Source organism: Fusarium phalaenopsidis (genome assembly GCF_050370095.1).
Source record: "Fusarium phalaenopsidis strain FUZ10S chromosome Unknown contig_32274, whole genome shotgun sequence".
NCBI classification, from domain to species: domain Eukaryota; kingdom Fungi; phylum Ascomycota; class Sordariomycetes; order Hypocreales; family Nectriaceae; genus Fusarium; species Fusarium phalaenopsidis.
In genome coordinates, this window is record NW_028145419.1 from 368,690 (window position 1) to 391,358 (window position 22,669).

The following is a 22,669-nucleotide window of genomic DNA, read 5'->3' on the forward strand; positions in this document are numbered from 1 at the left end:
TTGCAGAAGGGAAGGACAACAGGGGGCAGGGGTTTTTGCAGCCACGCTATGCCCTCCCTGGGTTAAGCGGTATGATGGTGAGATTTCAAGTGAGAGCTGTCACGTTAAATGGAGTTAAACTTGCAGTGAAGCCCGTTTACGGGCCTGTGCGGCATCCACTGTGTCTCAAGGACGCTTAAACTTGCAGTGCACTGCCCATTGTACCACTCGTAGAGACCAAAAACTTCACTGCAATTGTAAAGCCCCTTGGATCTCTTCCCTCCGTAGCCAAGCACCATCACGTGACAGGCACAAAAGGCGCTGGGAACTTATTTTTAGAATCAACCAGGACAATCGGCTGCACGGTCATGAGCATCGAGGGTGGTTAAATTTGCAGTGAAGCCTTCCTGCACGTATTTGCCGTGATCCGATCGTTACCGCATCCCACAAATGAGATGCACTAGCTTCAGTAACGGCTGTGTTATTTCCGTTGGGTTTCTCAGAAGCTCCCTGCCGCTTCTTTGGGCCCCTTGACAGAGCACTGGCTCCAGCTTGGGATTCGGTAAACCCTGACAGGGAGTACTTCTGAAGACGTGGTGAGAAGACCTCACTGCAGGTAGATTTTTTTTTTCACCGCCCAAGAGAGTAATCACTGGGCCACCGGCATATGACAGGGGGGAATTGCTGCAAATTTAATCCGAGAGGTGCTTCACGGTCATGAGCGTCGAGGGGGGTTAAATTTGCAGTGAATCACAGGTACCACACCCGAGTGACGGAGCTATGCTATGCCCTTCCTGGGTTAGGTTATGTTGGTAACATTCTAAGTCAAGATGGCCGTCGCGTCAAACACAGTTAAACTCGCAGTGAAGCCCAGTGGCGCTCCTAATGGATGGAAGCCGCAGCATATGTGCCTTGAGAGGGGTTAAATTTGCAGTGCAACTCAGAGCTGCCAACTCCCTCACCGCCTCTCATCTCCTCTTCCCATTGGGTGGGTAAGTTCAGTTCCTGTGAAGATGGTGATGGAAGAGAGGGTGCTAAATTCGGCGTGAGAGCGTCACAACGAGAGCCTGAGCAGCCACCCCCTCTACACGCCAATGATTGTTGATGTCAGCTTGACCGTAAAGACGAGAATTGTCTCCTAAACTGAGCAGCCGAGGCGTCCATGTTCACACGATGGCATCCTCCAATAATCAAATTAGTCTCAGGAATAACTTATTCTGTGAGTTTGGATGCTTGATCCCGCCCTTCTTAACTCCCTACATGGGATGAGACCCAACGCGCAATCACAGCTTAACCGAGGTAAACATCAGTGACCTCCAATCGGCTTCGAGCCCCTTGCATGCAACCCTAAATAACCCGCCATTCCTTCATCAGAGGGACATGAACCTGAACGAATAAAGATGCATTTTACTTAACGTCAGCAATTAAAGAGATTCCATTAGCCATGAAACTTGTGAAATTTCCGGTATTTGACGAGGCTGTGTGTCAAGGGTCAATCGGGGGTAGGTAGTCCAAAGACAGACGAGGTCTTTTTTTTTAACATCAGCGACGACGAAGCGTCTCGTCGTTCAAGTGAAACTCAAGTGATCAACTTACCTATTCGTCTTGAAAAGTTTTCCATACCAAGATGGAGTGTGCGGTTGCAGAGCAGCTTTTGACGCAGCCAACCAGAGCCTAGCTCAGTAGTTGTGTTTCAACCGGGGGAATCGGTTGCAGCTATTTGAGCTTAATGGTGTGACCATCGCATCGAAATGTCACTGTACTTAAGCTAAAGTTAAGCTACTTAGTAGCGTCATTCAATGCCAAGGTCCCCTCGCATCGGCTGGTGTACAGTAATACATTAGACATTCCTCGGGAGGCTCGAGAGTCGAGCTGCCAGCGTGGCCAGGCTGATCAGGGGATTGAAATGGGCCCCAGGAACCGGTCCACACGCATGCAGTACGTGAAAAGGGACATGATGATGATTCGGGTACTATAATCGAGGCGTATGTGCTGGGGAGGATCGGTCCGACGGAAATGGTGGTTGGTACCAGTCCCAAAGCAAGCAGGCCCCCGAGAGATTACTGAACATACAGCGAAACCCTTGATGAGCGCGACCTTCCAGATTTGCTGATTCAGAGATCCGGCAAGGTTCAGGATATCCTACCATCTGGCATCGCGAGCGGTGTCCTCTGCTTGGTCTCGATGTAAATCGGGCTGTCCATGTCTATGGCGAATATCATAGGTGGTAAAAAGCTTACCTTCTAATAAAAGAAATCCTTACTGTACATCTTGTAATACTCTAGCCTGCCATTATCCCACCATAACCCGAACCTTCCGAGCCGCTGGGGGCGCGCTGGTACCAAATCTCCTCATCCTATCCCACTTACTGTAGTGCGACATCATCATCCCACCTCAATATCCCACCTCATCACATCCCACCCAATGCCGACATGTTTTCAAAGTTCACAAACTTATGAAATTTCGGATCGTACATGTAAAATCTCCGACTACTCGAGTGTAATTTAAAGTGAATGCTATCCCCTTGCCAGAAACAGCTTTCAATACAAGCAGCATCCATCTCAATACATCTCTCATCTTCCCGTTTCATCATGATGCAATTCATTCTATTGGCCATGGCTTGCTTGGGTGCGGCCTCGGCATCCCGCAAGCCCAAGCTCCGTGTCGAAAACTTTATCAATCCAGGTCCATCACTGGATATGGTGTCATCTCTGGTCATCGGCTCAGAGGCTGCAATGATCGTTGATCTGCCTCTTGCAGTTCCGCAGGCCGTCGCTTTGGCGGACTGGGTGGCCAACACCACCGACAAGCCCCTTGTCGCCGCATTCTCAACTCATTTCCATCCTGATCATTACCTTAGCGGCGCTGCTTTCCTCGCTCGGTTCCCCGAGACTAAGCTCTATGCCAATTCCAGGGCAGTCACGTTGATTGAGAACGAGGTTGAACAAAAGGTTGGGTTCAGTGCTCGGAGATCCTTTGTTGTCTTTTACCGCTAACTTGGTCTCACAGATTGCCACCTGGAAGGGTATTCTGGGCTCTGACGCCGTCGTCGACAAACCTGCGATCCCGACTCCTTACGACTTTACCTTTTTCACGCTCCCCGGCGACGAGTCCACCCCAATTCATCTCATCAGCCCCCTTGTTGCCGACACCATAGACGAGACACTCTTTTGGATTCCTTCGATCTCTACACTCATCGCTGGAGACGCCGTCTACAGCCATACAGTTCACCTTTGGTTGGCCGACCTTCTCTCCCCCGCGTTGACGGAGGGTTGGCTGTCTACACTTGACTTTGTTGAAAGTCTGGCGCCGAAGAGAATCATTCCTGGCCACTCCTTGACCCTGCGCAGCTTTGGGCCTAAAATCGACCTGAAACATTCCAGGGATTACGTCAAATTCTTCAAGGATGAGATCGAGTCAAAGGGAGAGGATTTCTACACCCCAGAGGAGATTTTCAAGCTCATCGACAACAAATTCCCAGGGCTTCTCGCATCTAAGACATCAACGACGTCTTTGACGCTGCTGAATATTACTGGAGAGGAGTTTGGCCGAGGAGGTAATCGCCAGGTTCACTACGTCGACCTGGCCGCATTCAACAGTACCGCAGAGCTCGAGGGTTGGAACTTGGGTCTCAAGGACGAGTAATTCTTCTGCCGAGCATCAGCGTCGCACTGGGATAAATAACTTCTGTCTACCGCAATCTGTAACGAATTGTAAGATTGCTGCATATGATCCTGCGGCGGTTGGAGACAGGAAGATCATGGGAAAAGGCAACAGCCAAACATTACATTCTTGAATTAATTAAGTTAAATTTGACGCACAATATAGCTTTGCTTTATATCGAGTGGAACTGTTTGTCTGACTTGTATTTTTTTCCGTAAATTTAATACCACAACCGTGCAAAAGGCAGAAATCATTAAAGCTTAGGTAAATCCCATTCAGTGAGAGCATTTGCCCTCAAGGTGTCGATAAGTAGTGAAAGTGAGAGACACTCCCTTTAAATTTTTTCTTTTTTTTTCTGTTCTTGGTCGACCTCTCCCTCAAATCTTTCAGACTCGAAGACCTGGAAAGAGGTACTCTTACAGACGCTTGAAGAAAGCTAACCTATAAGTACTTCTCAGCTACCTAGGTATGTATATTATAACTGCGACTGAAGTTATTTGGCTGCAGATTCATAGCCCTTTAATTCTTATTACTACACACTCCGACGTGACGAGCATGAAAAAAGAAATACAATGTGAATTTAATCCCAGAGGTAGTTGGGATACTTTGCTGCGTAATCATAACCATCAAGCGGGGCTAAACTTTCAGTGAAACAGCCTAAGGCGCTTCCGCCCCCTTGCCGCTCCTTATTGGGGAATACCCGTGCTATGGCCGCTCCGTCTCGGCTGTGATGAGCAATTTTCACTGCAAATTTAACCCCCCTCGATCCTCATCACTTATCACCGTCACGTGACGGTGCGGAATTACACACTGCAAATTCAGCCATAACAAGAAACTCAACGAACGGCGTGTCACATAAAACCATGTCTCAATTCTTTGTGGTTACAAGGCCCGCTATCAAGACAATGTACGTTCGATCCTTGCATGTGCTACGCGTGAATAATCAGCCACTCCTGTAACGAGCGATAAACTCGAAAGACGTGAAATTTACAAAATTTTCCTGGTGTAAATGGATCTCTACTCGTAACTCAGCATCCCCATCAAGACTTTAGAGGTTTTGGTTCGATGTATACATACCTTCTTATGTCGATATTTGGAGACTGCGCAGTTTGTGCAATCTTGTGCATCGCATACCTAATGTGAGAGATGTAAACAGTAAAAAGACCTGGTGCTCGGGATGAGGTTCTCCCTCATTTGGGGAAAGGGAAAAAAAAAAAAAATCGCATTTTAGACACAATCATTTTTCTCGTAATTTCTCCATTGCAGATTCAATCACTTCGACTTTCTGAGTGCTGGCAAAGGCTGGGGTGCTGTGGCTCTTTCATCTGGTGGCCAGCTACCCTGCGGCAACTGATTGATAACGATAATCTTGATAAAAAGACTGAACAGCTGTAACGAATTAACGGCACAGATTACGGACCCAGCCCATGCATGGCAGCTCCACAAAATATTAACCCGACTTGAACTTGCCTTGACCTTGGCCGTCGGTATTTGCATCAGGAACCGAGCACGGGCACATTACGCATCGGTGGACAATGGGAGCCAGAATCACTCATGGTACGTGTTTGATAAATTCAATCTACATCTAGCGGTACGAGCGCACTTTATTTTCTCAACGCACCAAGGATTCTTTGATATCTCTACTCGATGGTGCAGCGTATCGACTGATCGTCGTGATGCACTTGCCGACCAGCAGAGAGGGACCTGAAAAGGGGAGGAGTAGGAGGACTATCTGGTCAAAACTTCAGCGAACGCGGGCTACGGGCGATACCTTCACAAACGCAAGTCTGAGCCTGGTCTTGGGCCGTCAAAGCTGCCCAACCTCTCATTTACTTTTCGGCTAGTTGATGGAAAGGGAGAGGCTAAAGTGGTAATTAATCATTATACACCAGGTTTGCGATCCCCACATGTAACGAGATGGGAGGCATCAATGCCTTGCGCACTCTTCGCGACGTCGCTCGCATGGCGCATATGGACCTTGACGTGATCAGTTCCGTCACGATGATCCTATGAGAGCACAGTATTACCTACCTGTAGCTGCAATGCAAAGACTACAAATATTGGCATTGAGGAGCGCTCGCACTCTAAAATACGCGCCAGAGTCTGCCCATCCCGCCAATGCGTGTGGCAACAAGATGATCAGGACTCGGAACCCAAATTTCAAATCTGACCCTGGCGCATTGTCCGAGTTACGCGGGAGTCAGCAAAGTCGAGACTTTCTAAAAGATTTTCACGATGTGGATGAAAGGAACCAACCGTCAAATTCCCGGCGGGATGCGAAGAATTAATTCCTACTGGGCTGACCCAACAGGGTCTACAAGGGGAGCATTGGACCATGAATCTTGGCTCGAAGCTTGGCGTATTTCGGTGTGTCCCTTGTCCCATCTGGAACGAAAAGAAAAAAAAAACATGGGATCAATGACTCCGAGCCTCCGATCTTGACCTTTCAATTGATCCGATGATCCATGATCCTGAGCCGCGTGGCTCCGTGCTCGGAGACGAGACCAGTCAATGCTCAGACCTTGTTTTGCACTGTCACACAAATACCATCTGTTGGACAAGCGAGGACCCGGGAGATGGCGTGCTGGGGACCGTTTACAAATAGCTACCGGGTCCAAGTAGTAAAAACTCTGCACGGGGCGCAATGCCATGGGTCTGTGGCGTTGGTACTCGGGCCTACGGTACGTCTCAAGTGGATGATGTGAATATGAGGGTTCCTGAGCCATCAGAAAACATCACGAAATAAACAGTCATAGGCGAGTGATCCTTGCAACTTTGCGGCTGAAGAAACCTTTGCGGCACACACCGATCCAAAGCCAGATCGCCGGCATTCGATCCATGGCGGCTCGACAGAAAGTGGCGTTGGGCGTGACAGGGGCTTACTTGGCGGTCTTGAACCTCCGCCGTCTCCGTCATGTACCATGGTGCCTGTGCCTGGCGCCGCGTGGTACCTGGCAGCCCATGGTGAGCTCACCGAGGCCCCTTGTAGCGACGTCACTACGTACTCATGGATACTATTACCATCGAGTTTCCGCCTCTGACAGTCACAAGAGAGCATCTTCTGGCAACACGGCCCACTGGGTGGACTCCCCTCAGCGGGTTCGTGCTACCGCCTGACCAGACAATTCGCAACGTGCCAGCCCAATGGAGCGGGTCTGGCCGCTCTGATCGCACGAGCTTGGGCCATTATTAGATTTTTGATGACTGGTCTTCAAAACTCTTCCCTGCTCAGGGACCAACAGAGTCTCGAGATGTGGACCACAATCCGTCTTGATACGATCGTCAACAAGCTTAATTGTTTTTTTGGTCGTGACATTGCTTTCTCGGCCGGGAGTGAAAATCATGATGTTGTGGGACCCCGGGAGAAGAGGCATCTGTCTAGGTCATATAAATACAGGGTGCTCTTGGTGATGGGTTTTGTAGATTGGCAACAAACATCACAGCAATTTCAGAGCTTTGTTCATTAACCAGCCCTTCATAACAAAGATGGAGCGACCACAGTCTCCCACGGCAATGCTCTTCACCGACAAGGTCCCAACCGTGGACCTCGAGAGCGCCATGCCTTCTGCTCCTCCTTCCGAGCCTGATAACTCGCACTCTGACTCTGAAAAGGAGTTGGAGAAGAAGAAGGACATTGAGTCAGACATTGGAGCATGGCTCTGTGTCTTGGCAGCAATGTTTTTCCTTATTTCCTCCTATGGTAAGTGTTTGTGCATGTGGATGGTGGTAGGCACTAACACGGTGTAGGATTCATGAACTCCCTTGGAACAGTCCAGTCCCACCTGAGCCTCAACCAACTGAGTGACTTTTCAACCAGTGAGGTCGGATGGATCAACGGAGTGTACTTGTTCCTTTCCCTCATCTTCAACTTTCAAATTGGTTCTATTCTGGACCGCTATGGCCCTCAGCTTCTCAGCACCATCGCCGCCTTCTTTTCGACCGCTACATTTCTGCTCTTGGCTCAATGCAAGACCTACTGGCAGTTCATGCTCTGCCTTGGTGTCTTTGGAAGCATTGGTACCAGCATTGGCGCTGTCACTGCAGTCAGTGTCGTTGGTAAGCTTTTTATCCGCCGCCGGGGTCTCGCCATGGGTATTGCCGTGATGGGCACGTCCCTTGGATCCATCGTTTACCCAATGACTCTTCGAGCTACATTTGAGAGCCTTGGTTGGGCCTGGTCCATGAGACTCGTCGCCCTCATTGTCGCATGCTTCACATCACTTGGTGTGGTCTGCTTCCTCCCTTTCCGTCGACTCACAGAGGGTCAGTCCGCTAGCAAGAAGGAGGGGGGTGTCGGCCTGGACTTGTCTGCTTTCAAGTCCCCCAAGTTTGTCTTTACTTCCCTTGGTGTCTGCATTGTCGAGTTTGTCGTCTACGGCATTGGCGGCCTTCTACCTACCATCTCCGCAGGTGCAGGCTTTTCCACTGAGGACGGCTACATGCTTATTTCCATCCTCGGCGCCTGCTCATGCGTTGGTCGTTTCTCGACAGGTTTCATCGGCGACAAGGTCGGACCCTTCAATGCCATGGTTACAACTATGGTTATCATTGTCATTTTGATGGCATCACTCTTCATCCCATTTGCCACTTCATCGGCCACTCTGCTGTACATCTTTACCGCACTCTGGGGGTACTTTTCTGGATCTTTCTACGTCCTTTCTCCAGGTATGTTTGTATCCTAATTGGAATCTCTTGTGCTATGACTAACGTGTTGTAGTATGTACTGGAAAGACATGCGATCCCAAGGATTACGCACGCTACTTTGGTACGTTCTATCTACTTACAGCCCATGGACATCGCTAACCCTACCACAGGCTCTTCTAATATGTGCGTCGCTGTTGCCCTGCTTCTCGCCATCCCCTTGAGCGGAATGATGCTAGAGAAGCTGGGCTCTCAGCTCCTTGCCTGCTTCTACCTCGGTATGATCGTGCTAGCAGGCATTTCCTTCATCGTCGCAAGAGGCTTGCTTATCGGCAACTTCTTTGTTCTCAAGCGCAAGATGTGAACGCGTCACGTACTGCCTTTGCTTTTTTGATTCAAAAACTACCGGTCTATTGGCTGGTACCTTATACTTAATCCTAATTCTGGGAAAACGAGACGAATGATGAAAATGGGGCATAAAAAAGGGACATAGATGGGTATGGGAAAAGTTTATTGGCATTTTGAGAAAAGTTTTTGATGAATTGATCTGCTCGCCTCATTATGGCGATGCTGCTGATGCACTTCTATTCTAATGAACATGTGATTTGTCTCTCAGTGAACATGGCGTTGACAGGACAGCCGCTAAGGGTGGGCTTGAAAACAGCTGCTCCTTGGTGCACATTGGAAGCAAGGCCGCATGTCGAAGGAAGACTGAGTCGTGGACTAATGTGATTCATTTCAAGTGGATTAATAATGTGGACAGTTTGCCTCGTCATCGACATATATGATCATCTATCCTAAGGGTACCTTTGTCTGTTGGAGTTCTAACCCTGAGGGGGGTTGCGGAGAGGGGACTTATGGCAACTCATACGATGCCAGGTGCTCCAAGGATGCTACTGCGGACTTCATCTAATGGTACCATCTTAAAGAAGCTAGAGGAACCTAATTGGGGATAAGAGTAGCCTAGAAAAGCAATGGTGCGCCACGTGTCGTGCGCAAATCCTGGTGATCAATAACGACAAGGTTTGCGACTACAGCACGACACACGCTATTGCCATGTCGACCTCTTATGCAATCATTTCTCTCACTAAGAGCGTCTTGAGATGGAGGGCTACGGTGCCTGGTCATTGGTTGCCAAACCAATAGCGGGCGTCGAGATGCAGCCGAGCTGAAAATACTAGACCCAAGGCAGACTCCAAGTTTGAGGCTTACCTGAAGAAGAGGGGAACCCTCAAAGCAGGACGCAACTTGATCCGATAATCCACATTCTTTGAATCTCACGGAGCCAGCGTCTCTCGTAAAAATGGCCGAGGCAATTTCCTTGGTAGCCTCTGTGGCTGGGCTGCTTGACGTCGCTACCCGAGCATTCAGCGCTCTTCGCGATCTGCAGACTGAACTCAGAAATGCACCTGATCTTATTCGAGCGCTGTCTAACGAGGCTGCAGACCTCAAGGCTGTACTGGCGCGTGTTGACGACGTGAGAAAAACTGCTGAAGCTACCGGACTCGACACACCAGATGGCGTGGCGGCTCTTGACGATTTGGAGGCGCAGCTCTCGAAGGCCGAGTCCATCTTGGCTGATCTGGATGCACTGGCACAAAAGCTTCTTGGGGAGAAGATGACGCTTAAGAGAGTCAAATGGTGTCTCAGGAAGTCACGAGCTTCGGAGCTTCAAACCCGACTGAAAGAGGTTCGGCTGAAGATCAACGAGTTACTCGTGGCTCACAATACGTAAGTAACCCCACTAATCGCAAGGCTGATGTCTAACTGCAGTATAGTTCCATGTCGACTAGAATTTTATTGGAGCTGCGAGATGTTCGTCTTGATGTCCACCACAGTCAGACTGTGATAGTCCAAAGACTGGAGGAAAACAGACCACATGGCAGCGGGCGCAGGAGTTCCGACATTCACGATGCAACGTCGGTGAGCACCGAGCAGAGTGCCTCAGAAGAGACCATCGTGGATCACGCTTCTGGATCGCCCCAACAGGGAGGCCATCAGGCTTCAGCAATTGAACCTCAGGACGAGACACGGCTTCCAGAACCGTCGCTGCTAGAACAAGAGGCCGGGGAACGAATTGCCATCATCCAAAGGTTGGTGTCCGACGTCTTGGCCCAGCAAACGCTACGTGCAAGCCAATTCGGCTCTCAAGAGCCCGCCAGTATTGGGCCAACACTGACTGCAACCTTCTGTCCTGAATTCTTGAACTCTGTGCTGTACTTTTCCCTCCGACTGATGGGCTCTCGGTGCTTGAGCAACTGCCGATGCAAATGTCACGCCACGTCAAATCAAGGTCTCTCGCTCCGACTACCCCGAGTTCTTCGGTCTATCATTGGCTCTCTTTTCGTTGGATACACTGGCTGTCCAGTATCAAGACCTGCTTGCAACTTGTCCTCATGCTCGAATGGCAGATACGTACGTTTGAGGTTCACATACGCCTTTCCACTCTGGTTCCTCAACTACGCTATCCATGGGCTCGTCGACACCACCGAAAGGTTCACGCTGGCCATCGTACCTCGCCGTCGTATGGAATACTTCTTGTCTCCAATGAATATCTTATACCAGGTGCAGGTAGGCACTATGGAAAATATCCGACATATTCTTCAAGTCCACAAGTCAGCAGTCATCGAAGTTTACTATGGGGACGACCGATCAGTGCTGCACCTGGCTTTGACTGGACCCTTGCCTTGGACTACAAAAGTCGAAATCATCAAGCTTCTTCTTGTCTCTGGCGCGGACCCTGATCAAGAAGACATGTTCGGCACCTCGGCGCGACACCAAGTAGGGAGGATGCTCCTATCAAGAGACGGGCCACCGGCCTATTTTGAGGAGCTAGAAAGAATTTTCCCCCTGTCCGGCTGTATAGATGACTTAGGTCTCACATTCCTCCACAAGATTGTTGTTGGACATTGTCACGTCGATCTCGCCCCAATCCTCGAAAGTCGGAGCCCTGAAATTCTCGCCCAACTCGACGCAAAAGACGGATCCGGCCGCACACCCCTGATGTACGCGGCCGAACGGGGCGACGTAGTCAAGGCTCGAGCTCTTGTCAATGCCGGCGCAGATGTGAACATCAAGTCGTCAGGCGGAAGCTCAGCGCTTGGATTTGCGCTCGATTCGGACATGCCGCAGTCCACGTGTTTACAGCTGGTGGACCTGTTCCTAGAGGCGGGAACGGATATTGACATGGTTGATGAGAGACAGGGCAGAAACTTTATGCACTTTGCAGCCGAAAGAAACAATGCTCCTGCCGTCAAGAGGTTGTTGGCGGCTGGTGCCAAGATTGATCCTCAAACTGCTAAAATGCCAGCTACACCACTAGCATTTGCTGCACGGTACAACGCCGTCGACGTGCTTCAACTCTTGTATGAAGAAGGAGCAGACATCAACGCTTCCCAGAACAATGGCATCACGCCACTTCTCATGGCCGTGGGTTTTAACGCTCATCAAGGACAAGCGATGCTTCTCCGACTAGGTGCAGATTATTTGCGTGACAGCCAAGGCACCACCGTTCTCCACGCCGCCGCAGAGTCTGGTGATGAAAGGACTCTCGAGACGCTGGCGAGCTTTGGTCTGAAGGGTTTGGATGTGGAGGCTCGAGATAAGAATGGTTTGACGGCGAGGGAAGAATTTGAAACGCGTGAGCAGCCTGTGACGGAAGAGGTGAGGGTGGCTTTTTATCGATTGCTGGAAGTGGTTGCGTCTAATAACTTGAGCAGAGGTGATGGTCAAGACTCTGGTGGTTCTGATGATGAGTTTGTGGATGCATCGGAGTATAGACAAGAGGAGGTAACGTGACAGAGTTCGTTTTACGGAGAAGCGTCTGAGTCAATGAGAAGAATATTATCAGCTTGGCGACGTATTCACCTCTTATACCGTCAAATACCGCCCTTAAATAGTTCCAGGTTTTGCTGTGGAAGTGCGTCTTGAAGAGGGGGCGCTGGAACCTCGCTATTGGTCATGGATCTTCCCCACATTGGGAGAAACTGGGGAGGGTGGCTCAGACAAAGGTTAGCGTAGCCGACGACAGTGGTTGACTTTATTAGCGGAATTATCCAAGGTTATCGCAGCAAACTCATTTTCTTCTTTCGTTTGATGGCATCCATATTCACCTGAGCTCACTCGCTTTCAACATCCAGGCGTGCAATACTCTTGACTTGTCAAGATTGGATAAGTCGGAGGCAATCATGGCTACGGTCCCAGATGTCCAGGCCCAGAAACGTCCGATATGGGCAATCTTTGGCGTTGATCTTCTCTCTGCGACATGTGCCTCGGCCCTCGTCTCACCATGGGTCACGGCAATTGATGTGTGCGTACTCGTTCCATTGATAATCTACTCTATCTTTGCTAATTCACGGAGTAGTGTCGTTGTCCGCAAAGCAGCTACAGGAGCCTCGCTGGGCGCAACTATACGGTCTTTTCTCAGCCGGCCCAAGATGCCACCAGTTGGAGGAATCATCATTCCATTCCTCGTCTACTTTGGGACATATTCAACAGCCAACTTGTGCGATTCCATATACGCCGCTTCAAACGAACTAGACATCACCACTATTTCATCCACCATGCCCAAGTTCCTTGCCACAACCGCCGTCAGCACTGGACTTTGCGTCTACAAAGACGGATACTTTGCAAAACTCCTAGGGTCTTCCGCCGTCAAAGCAGCTGTTCCACGACGGAGTTTTGCTCTATTTACCACAAGAGACGCCGTTACCGTCTTTGCATCCTTCAACATGCCAAGCATCATTGCCCCCAAGCTACATCAACTTCCCGTAAATGGCTCACTGTCCCCTCTATTCAGCTCAGAGGAGGCAAGCTTGAGGACTGCGCAGATGATTATGCCTGCTGCTATCCAGGTTGTTAGCACACCAATTCACCTGTTGGGCTTGGATTACAATAATCGCCAAGAGAAGCTGCCGTTCAAGGAGAGGCTGGCAGCCATCAGGCAGCATGTTCACGTTGCAACCCCCCTACGGATGATGCGCATCATTCCAGCTTTTGGAATCGGCAGTGTGGCCAACACTAGTTTTAGACGATCAATGTTATCCAGTTTTCCTTGAAATGCCAATGATGCGGTGGTATCTCCCTCAATCCCATGCAAGCCCGGCCACAGCTAGCAAAAGATGATTTTCCGTACCCAATGAACACCATGCGAAGTCCCTGCAACAGTGAGATTGCTATCCTTGATAGTGTCTCTCAAAGACACCATCTGACCTAACAACAAAGAACGGAACTGCCAACACATGACGGAAATGCTATCCGGTACCGTAAAACACCGTAACTGCAACGGTGCTTGCCCGGATCGATCTACAGCCATGCTTGGACCGCCTGTCCAGCAGCTACATTAGCCGTCTAGAACCGCCCATGCAAGTCCTCGCATTGCATCAATGATCAGAGAGGGTAAATTCTTGATGTAGAGTCTGACGACAACCTTCTTGACCGAGGGAATGGCCTTCAACTGGGCATCAATTCGCGCCAACGCGTCCCGAACACGCTGCGCGTCTTCTTCACGTGCCCCAGCCAGGAGTCCGGAATTTTCTCTGCAAAGTTGCATTTCCAGTGTCTTGAGGCCGGTGCACTTTTCTTGAACAATGTTCAAGGTGTGAAGGCTGTCTTGTCTGATGGTGACTGCGTGAGGTTGCCCCTGTGCCTTCTCCGCGACCGGGAAGCTGATGCAGAGGCGGGACAGGAACGTCGCATTGGAAGATCCAACGCATTCCAAGAAAGATTGTAAAAGGGTGCCATGCTTCTGAGGGTTGTCCATCAAATGGAAATTGTTGTTGCCGTATAGGACTGTTTTGGCCTCGCTGGAGATTTGTCGGTTGGTGTACAACAAAGCAATCCACCACTTGGGTTTGTCGGGGGCAAAGGCCTCAACACGAGGTACGAAATCTTGGAAAAGATAGACGGGGCGTTCCACGGCGAGCACATGTTCGTAAATGCGCCGGCGAATCGTTCCAGGCAGATCCAAAAAGCCGACCGCGGAGCCTCTTGGCTTGGATGCATCACCGAATCTCGTGCCTGGTGCTGGGTAATGGTCATTGTCTTTGTCTTCACAGCCCATGTTGATTCTGGATTGCTAAGGCTGAAAAGTTTTCTTCTTGTGGCTGGGGTCTCGTCTTTATGCACTGGAATGAAAGCTGGTCGAGGGTACTGATTCGTGGACGTCAGTGATGCAAGACATGCGATCGAGGGTAGCAATGAATAGACAAGGATTGTGTGGGGTTCTACTTCTACCCTTCGAGGGGGTACTGCCAGCAGTGGACGACGAGGTGAGGAGGGCGCGCCGGCTGGGCCGATTCTGGATGGAGGAGTGCTGAATTTTGATGTTTCTCGTCAATCGTGAGGAGGCAGACAATAAAACAGCCAGCAGAGCAGTCTGCTTTGTTGTAGAGATAGCAGAGAGTGCCTAAGGTTCAGTGTAACGGCTAGGTACAAAATGCTGAAAATCGAGGTGTGGATATGCCCCCAGAGATCAAGGCGAATCTGCAAGCGGCTCAAGATATGATAATCCACCTTAGGTAGATAGCGATAATGAATGATGGGATTGTTAACTATGTTTTAGATGCAGTGGAGAATTAGATCGAGGCAAGATCGTGCCTGACACTTGACAGGAGCGCCAAGTGGGACTGGTGGGGACACACTCTGCTTAGCAGAGTTACCGAGCCAGTAGGCAGGCGTGCCTTCACGTGATAAGCCCCATTCTGATCCACTCTCTCTTAGCTCGTCAGGGGTACCTGGCCACTTGTGCGCTGGGGATCTTGACTTGAAACCTTGAGGCATCACCATCACACAGAAACCCCCAAAGGGTCCATCTGTTTTTTCTGCCTACCTACGGAGTACCTGGCTATTGAAATAGCTACCGTCTTATCTACCCATCTTTCTTGACGATGTTTGATCGGACAGAGTGGGCCAAGGTAAAACGTGGCCTGGCTGGTTACTGTTGAAGCTCCAAGGAAAAGACTCAGCAGTACGGAGTACTAATCATGTCTTCACCAACACGAGCTGAGGGTGTCGGGCATCGGCTGCGTGTGCGACCGAAACGTCGTGTTTGAAGTTCCTTAGTCCACCGAGACGGAGCATCACCAAACGAGTGTCCCTGTGAGTCTACACTCATTCTTCTTCTACCATTAAGGTTGTGCTAGCCAGTTTGCTGCTTAGGAAATAGTCTGTACATGACTGGCCAGCAGTACCAAGAAGTAGCATAGCCACCACGCGTTCCTTCAAGCTCTTCGGGCTGATAAAGCTTGTGGATTCTTGCTACAAGATCTCCAAGATTCCAGCCTCATCAACTGGCATCGCCCTTCCAATTCCGAGCATCTGGTACTTCTTGGCGAAATGAGCAGCGGGAAGACCACCGCCAGGTATTCCTTGTCGATGAGCTGAGACTAAGGAGTGGATGGTAACTTTCTCAGCACAAGGAGTGCCCTTACTATTGCATCCTCCTCGGATCTAGGTCCTAGGGCTCAAATCCTCATATCTTGTCAAAGAGTCGTTTCCCCACCAGCCATACCAGTTTCGAATGTTTTCCGTTTCACATTCGTCCCCCATCTCAGTGATATCCAGATCCGGCTAATGAAAACCAGTAGAGGGCTCCAATGCGGGCTTTTTTTTATAACTTGAACCATGAAGTCACTTTACAGAAGGGACCAGCCCGCGAGAATGAAGACATTAAACCCCACTGATCGCTACGAATCTTGTCTGAGATGTTTATGGTTGCCTAGAAATTCCGGGGTCAACGATCAGCTCATTTACGAAGCATGGGTGAGTTGGCTGAGATACTGGAGTTGCGAGATGAAGTTTTGACCAACAGCAGGTTCTACGAACAGCAAAGTTACAGGCTGGGTGCTTTTTGAGCTGCTTTGTAGCTACTGAAACTTTGCGCAACACTTCACCTGCTATCAGAACCAACACAGCTCTTCAGATCCAACAACTCGTTTTAGGCCGCCTTCCATCTATCTTATAACATTGCTAAGTGAAAGAAACAGCCTGCAGTCCATACATGAACCAGCTTCCATGCTAATTTTGATTCTATTGAGGAGCCAATCGTCAAGCCACTATCCATTGACCAGATTGAACATTGCTTTCCCACCTACCTCCTGTGAGAAACAGGAATTCCCTAGTCACTGCGGGCCATCTTTCTCCGAGGCCTCCCTTGTGTAACAAAAAGCTGCTAGAGCCGACAAGTGCGTAGTAGCGTTTCCACCTTGGTGGAATCCACAAAGCTTATCTCTCCGTCAAGGTCGACCTTATCGTTTGGTGGCCTCTCCAAACCCCTCATCTTCACCCTCCCACTCACAGGTTTTGTTCCCTTTTAAGCTCAAAAAAATGGCCAGTCAAGCCGCAGAAGAAGTACAGAGTCCCGCAAGACTACCTGATGACACTCACCATGTCATTGTCAAGCTGGAAACCATCCACGTCCCCGCACCGGCAATTGACCTTTCACCGCTCACACATGAGCTCATCACATACGAGTACACTCCGCCAGCTGCCAAAGCTCTCATCGCTGCGAGGATTCACGATGCGAGTATTGTAACGCTCACAACTGTTCCTATCAACGCAGAGACGCTGGGTGAGGCGCCGTACCTGTAAGTCCCGTCCCCTGCCAAAGGACAAGGGTCTGATTGAGGAGAAGGAAATGCGTGATATCCGAGACAACTGGAACCAACCATATTGATCTGGAAGAGTGCAAGAAACGAAATATCACCGTCATGTTCTCACCACACGCGGCGACTGAAGCTGTATCCGAGCACGCCCTCGGACTTGTAAGTTTTGCCCTCGGTAATAGCCAGATGGTTTCTAACAGCAACAGTACTTTTCAGTCAGACGCTCTTTCGTCCGTCTCCACAACTCGTTGTTCGACCATTCCCCTAACGCTTGGGCATCATCTGGCAGTATGTCCAACATATTGAAAGATACCCAGGGCCAGCCGCCCCATACTTGCGGTAATGAAACCGTTGGTATTCTTGGTTTCGGGGCTTTGGGACAGCGGATAGCCCGTCTTTGTGAAGCCTTGGGAATGAAGGTTCTCGTCGCCGCAAGAAAAGAAGGTGGAAGTGGTCCTGGCGAAAAACGTATCGCCTTTGATGAAGTTTTGCGTCGAGCTACCGTGCTCTTCATCACACTTCCCCTCACACCACAGACCCGAAACACGATAGGATCAGAGGAACTTCAGTGTATGAGACACGATGCAGTGCTGATTAATGTTGGCCGTGGAGGCTTGGTGGACGAAACAGCACTGGTACAAGCTCTCCGGCAGAGGCTCATCCATGGAGCAGCTACTGATGTGTTTGAGCATGAGCCTGCTGGTAGCGACCAAGACAGTGTTCTGCTCAGCGAGGAGGCGAAGGAGCTTAACTTGACCCTCACTCCTCATCTGGCTTGGTGTGCGGATCAGACGACGGTTAACATGCAGGAAATCATTGTCGAGAATTTGAAAGAGTTTCTTCGGGGAGGACGCAAGAACGTCGTCTCAGAATAGGACATAACATCAATGACCAGCAAATATTCTGTTTAAAGGCATCGTTACTGTGGCTTTACAATCGGCCGGAGCTAGTGCCATCACTGTGCAGAGGATGCATAATTGCTATGTCGCCCAATTGAGGCCTTTACAATTGAATCAGATGCATTTTTTGTCCTAATAGTTGTTGGATGGTATCTAACTAAACCATAACCTGATCTCTATGTTTGAGTCAAGCCAGTACACGTCACGATCTGGTGGCCAATAGCCACAAGCACCTCAGTTCTCCAATCCACCTCGGAATGCAAGCATTGCAACGCTAGCCAAGGATGACTTTACCCGCTGCCGTCCCCGCAGTCTTGGCCAATACGAGAACATGTCAGATGATCGTTTTTTACATCTTCTGATCGGGGTCTCGGGGACGGATCTGGTGCTTCTCTCCGAGAACGGCTTTCAGCGGACCGAGATGGCGCCATTCTTCGGAAATCCCACTTGCGTGTTTGCCCCCGTTCGTCATCTTCGCTGACTCTTTTGTAGCCACAACAGGAGGCTTTCCAGTCGAATTGAACTACATCCTTGCCTTGCCCAATGACAGCAATTATTCAGAATGGCAGTAATCACAGGAGAAGATGAGATTCAGGCCAACACTCAATCAAGACATTCAAGTCTCGATGATGTGGAACAAACGAGTCCCGACTCTCCTCCGCCTGAGCCGCTTCAAACGCAACGAAGCAAGCTCGAAAACACAATAATTACTACCTCGCTTCTAGCCGCCCTATTCCTCGCGGCTCTGGACGTTACAATTGTCGCCACCGCCATACCAACCATCTCGGAAGATTTGCACTCCAGCACCGGCTATGTCTGGATTGGCGCATCCTATGTACTAGCCAATGCTGCTTGCGCCCCGACATGGGGAACATTGTCCGATATATGGGGCCGCAAGTCAATTCTCTTGGATACACTCATCATCTTTTGGGTTGGATCCTTGTTGTGCGGCGCTGCTGTCAACATGACCATGCTCATTGTTGGTCGTGCTGTTCAAGGCATTGGAGGTGGCGGGGTCAACACACTGGTCAATATCTGCATCGGAGATCTCTTCTCAGTCCGTGAGAGAGGCTTCTATTATGGTCTAGTTGGCGCCGTTTGGGGAGTATCGAGTGCCCTGGGACCTGTCATCGGTGGCGTCTTTGCATACCGAGCCTCTTGGAGGTGGTGCTTCTATATCAACCTGCCGATATCCGGAGTCGGTATAGTTGTTCTTTACTTTGTCCTCAAACTTCACAACCCTCGCACACCAATGGTCGACGGACTCAAGGCTCTTGACTGGCTTGGGAGTTTGACTGTCATTGGCGGTACTATCCTTCTGTTACTTGGCTTGGAGCTTGGAGGCGTCATCTTTCCTTGGAACTCACCAACAACCATTTGCCTCATCATCTTTGGCACCTTGATGGCATGTCTCTTTGTTGTCGTCGAGGCTAAGCATGCTAAATACCCAATTGTTCCTCTACGGCTATTCGCTAGTCGATCCAACATTGGAGCGTTTGCCACATGCTTCTGCCATGCCCTTATAGCACTATCAGCGTCATACTGGCTACCCCTCTACTTCCAAGGTGTTATAACTGCTTCTTCTCTCATGTCAGGCGTCTATATCCTCCCCTACCTCCTGGCAACGTGCATCATGTCAGCAGCCTCGGGCTTCATCATCCGCCTCACCGGGAACTATTTCTACGTTGTCAGCGCCGGCATGGCGATCGCTACCGTCGGTTTCGGACTTTTCGTCGATCTCTCCCTCAACAAGGACTTTACCAAAATCATTCTCTATCAACTCGTTGCAGGTATCGGTGTGGGCCCTAACTATCAGTCACCACTCATCGCCCTCCAAAATAATGTTGAGCCACACGATATTGGATCTGCCACCTCGACCTATGGATTCATCCGGCAGTTGGCCAGCGCAATATCTATCGTCATTGGTGGAGTGGTATTTAACAACAAAATGCAGGCACAGCAGGACAAGCTGAGAAAGGCATTGGGTCCAAAACTGGCAAAGATGCTGTCAGGGTCCAGCGCCTCGTCAAACGTGTTCACGGTAGCTGAGCTACAGGGCGAGAAAGGAAGAGTTGCCAGAGGAGCTTTTCTTACGGCCTTAAGGACTATGTACATCATGTTTGCAGTCTTTGCAGGGCTTGGACTGGTGGCAAGTCTTTTCATCAAGCAGCGACAGATGAGTAGTGATCATCAGGAGCATAAGACAGGGTTACAAAGTCTGGAAAAGTCAAGAAATGGTGAGAAGTAATGATGATTCCAGGGAACCAGAAGGAGCGAGCACTTAACGACTACGATGATCATCGGCCCCTGAAAGGATGTCCAGCAGCATCGGGTGTCTCACCTAGCGCTTTTACATCTGCATCTAATAACTCTCTAGGGCAAATAAGCAGGAAGAAACGGCCGTTAGATGAAGATGATGAGAGACCACAACCCTTCAAAAAGACGAGGCATATTAGCAGTGGAGCTTTGCAACCAAGTCGCGAAATGGGGTCAGGGAAAACAACCAGCCGCTCCACATGTCGCAACATCCCAACACCACATCAAGAGCTCCTGAGTAGGATGAATCAGAACTGACAGACTGAAGCACAAGAACGAGACTGCTGGTGACTCGGGATGGTCTTTGGTGAAGCATGCGAACATCCATAGAACCCGATGTATAAGTAGAATCCTGTCTCAAATTTTGAGGGCCTACTTAGAGAGAACTAGAAGCTCAAAAGAAAATGATAGGTTGTGACAAATCTCTCGGAAGGAGCAGCCTCGGCGCAGATTAATTACACCGGCTAATAGGAGTACCGGCAGGTAAACGGTGGTTCCAACGTGTTCCAGCCACAGAAATCGGGTGTCAGGGGCTGGGGCATTGTGATCAGCTGCCTTGGGTGCAGCCGGTAAGCAAGCCACTGACAATGAAGTTGACCAATCATCCATGAGCTCCATAAGAAGATGAAACCACTCTTCCTCCTATGAGAAAATTGACTGGCCATCTGGCCCTCTACTGCCTCAAGGTCGAGGCAACAAGCTTCGTACTAGCCACGACATGTTGAACGTGACGTATCTTCCTCCGCCCCTCCTCCGCGAGCAAATCCGCTTGATAACAGTCCCAGACCGCGCACCGCCCGAGTATAACATATATGGTGGACCAAATCGGCTTCGCCCGCTGCTATGCGCAATTGCGTGGCAACAGGGCCAGTCCAAGGTTGAGATTGAAAGACTCCGCGTATTTACCTAGATGTGGAAGCTAGAAGCCGGCGATCTCGCGACGCTCCTCTGGACGAAACAACTCCATCTACGCCGTCTTATCTTGACCATACACCGTGCGGACTGGTGGTGCTGAGGGAATGACGAGCCGCTCCGATTCGAGGCCAACTAGATCAAAGGAGTTGCGGCAGCTATGCCATCAAGCCTAGACGTGTTCCGCATAGAGATAGAGACGGTTACGCGCAAGACAGATCACCTGAGTAGAATCGTGGCGCAGATGGCGTTCCTCTGGTTCTTGAAACGACCTGATTGCGATTGGGGCAATGGATAATCATATGCTCGGTCAAGGGCTCGAAGAAGCGGTGGGGGGTGGGCTTCTGAGCAACCCAACGGAAATAACACAGCCGTAAAATAATCAGATGCACCCTCGCGTGCGACCCTCCTCGTTCCACCACATCTCATCCATCCCCAAATCAGACTCGCCCCCTCGACCTGACCGCTTTAGCACCGTGGAAAGAGAAATACTTTAGACTTAGGTCTGCCACCTACCCTCACGGGCCTCACCAGAATTCAGCCACCTCTCTCTATCACATAAGTACATCGGCGAGCATGGTATTTACTTATTTACTACAAGGTTGTCAAGATACTCTTCCTTCCATTCTCCTTTTCGTGAACAATCAATCGCTTCCCCCTGAGACAAGCCCAGTCCTCAACCATAGCTACCTCCGCACTGGGATCTTTTTGACTACAATGCAGTCACTTGCGATGCACGGTAAACACCGCCCGCATGACTCGCCATATCCTCTCCTACCTCTTCTCATCGTCCGTGTCCTCCAGACGGCCTCCTTTCTTATCGTGATCTCCATCGTCTCCTATCTTGTATTTCACTTGCACAACCGGCATCTCTTCCTTCACCTGGTGAGAAACAATCAGTTCAACACAACCGGTAATCTGCTTAATGACTGATCATTCCGCCAATATAGCTCTCTGCAGCCTCGTATTTCACCCTCCTGCAACTAGTCGCTGTAACTATTCTCTCCCGCTTCTATCGCTTGCCTCCGAAAATACGCCTCATCATCGACGCTGTTGGCTGTACGCTCTGGATCGCTGGGTTTGTCTTCATGGCCGCCTACGACGTGAAGCATAAGATCCTGGCGCGCTGCAGCGGACACTTGATCTGCACGCTCTACAAGGTGATGTTCGCTTCTGCGACTGTCGGACTGTGAGCTTGCCCCATGTTGCCCTCCCATGTTGCATTGCCTCTAATAGGCTGGCAGAGTTGCTGCTATTCTTGCGGTTCTTTTAGATGTCTATGTCATGAGGCGCGTTCGGTCGGGGTATAAGAACATTGAGAACCAGGCAGACGGAGAGCAGGAGCTTCTGCAGGGCTATCGCCCCTATCGGTCGTAGTCGTACTCTTCGAGACCCGTCTGAGGAGATATTTCTTGGTGTTGCAAGTGGGGAGCCTTGAATTTGGCACAATGAAAGGTAGATTGTAAAATAGCCAATAGCAATGTGCAACAATGGAGAGAGCCGGTTTCGATCGGATATCACGGCAACGGGGGTGGCTGACGATCACGAGGGAGAGGGCGGCTGGCGGCCAATGGTGGGCAACGGTTTAAGAAACGTACTTTAAAGCACTGTACTGCAATACTGCTGTTGAGGGCGTCCCATCATTATCCCGTCAAG

The 22,669-nt window shown here is 50.1% G+C and overlaps 7 protein-coding genes across 7 annotated transcripts; 6 read left to right on the forward strand and 1 right to left on the reverse strand.

The window, feature by feature from the left end:
• Nucleotides 1–2,570: 2,570 nt before the first annotated feature.
• On the forward strand, nt 2,571–3,624 carry LRP88_00225 (MBL fold metallo-hydrolase; the record flags this gene model as incomplete). The annotated part of the gene is made up of 2 exons (XM_083236942.1): nt 2,571–2,930; nt 2,989–3,624. 2 exons carry the CDS (start codon nt 2,571–2,573, stop codon nt 3,622–3,624), a joined length of 996 nt encoding a protein of 331 aa, XP_083107311.1.
• Nucleotides 3,625–7,128: 3,504 nt separating this feature from the next.
• LRP88_00226 (uncharacterized protein) lies at nt 7,129–8,647 on the forward strand (the record flags this gene model as incomplete). The annotated part of the gene is made up of 4 exons (XM_083236943.1): nt 7,129–7,342; nt 7,390–8,307; nt 8,360–8,407; nt 8,457–8,647. 4 exons carry the CDS (start codon nt 7,129–7,131, stop codon nt 8,645–8,647), a joined length of 1,371 nt encoding a protein of 456 aa, XP_083107312.1.
• Nucleotides 8,648–9,586: 939 nt separating this feature from the next.
• Nucleotides 9,587–12,081, forward strand: LRP88_00227 (ankyrin repeat domain-containing protein; the record flags this gene model as incomplete). Its single annotated transcript, XM_083236944.1, has 3 exons — nt 9,587–10,014; nt 10,062–10,376; nt 10,695–12,081. 3 exons carry the CDS (start codon nt 9,587–9,589, stop codon nt 12,079–12,081), a joined length of 2,130 nt encoding a protein of 709 aa, XP_083107313.1.
• Nucleotides 12,082–12,470: 389 nt separating this feature from the next.
• Nucleotides 12,471–13,340, forward strand: LRP88_00228 (uncharacterized protein; the record flags this gene model as incomplete). The annotated part of the gene is made up of 2 exons (XM_083236945.1): nt 12,471–12,592; nt 12,647–13,340. The coding sequence occupies 2 exons, from the start codon at nt 12,471–12,473 to the stop codon at nt 13,338–13,340; spliced, it is 816 nt and encodes a 271-aa protein (XP_083107314.1).
• A 284-nt stretch (nt 13,341–13,624) lies between these two features.
• Nucleotides 13,625–14,344, reverse strand: LRP88_00229 (uncharacterized protein; the record flags this gene model as incomplete). The annotated part of the gene is made up of 1 exon (XM_083236946.1): nt 13,625–14,344. The coding sequence occupies one exon, from the start codon at nt 14,342–14,344 to the stop codon at nt 13,625–13,627; it is 720 nt and encodes a 239-aa protein (XP_083107315.1).
• A 2,264-nt stretch (nt 14,345–16,608) lies between these two features.
• On the forward strand, nt 16,609–17,761 carry LRP88_00230 (D-isomer specific 2-hydroxyacid dehydrogenase family protein; the record flags this gene model as incomplete). Its single annotated transcript, XM_083236947.1, has 3 exons — nt 16,609–16,868; nt 16,916–17,045; nt 17,093–17,761. 3 exons carry the CDS (start codon nt 16,609–16,611, stop codon nt 17,759–17,761), a joined length of 1,059 nt encoding a protein of 352 aa, XP_083107316.1.
• A 586-nt stretch (nt 17,762–18,347) lies between these two features.
• LRP88_00231 (MDR family MFS transporter) lies at nt 18,348–20,033 on the forward strand (the record flags this gene model as incomplete). The annotated part of the gene is made up of 1 exon (XM_083236948.1): nt 18,348–20,033. The coding sequence occupies one exon, from the start codon at nt 18,348–18,350 to the stop codon at nt 20,031–20,033; it is 1,686 nt and encodes a 561-aa protein (XP_083107317.1).
• Nucleotides 20,034–22,669: the final 2,636 nt, after the last annotated feature.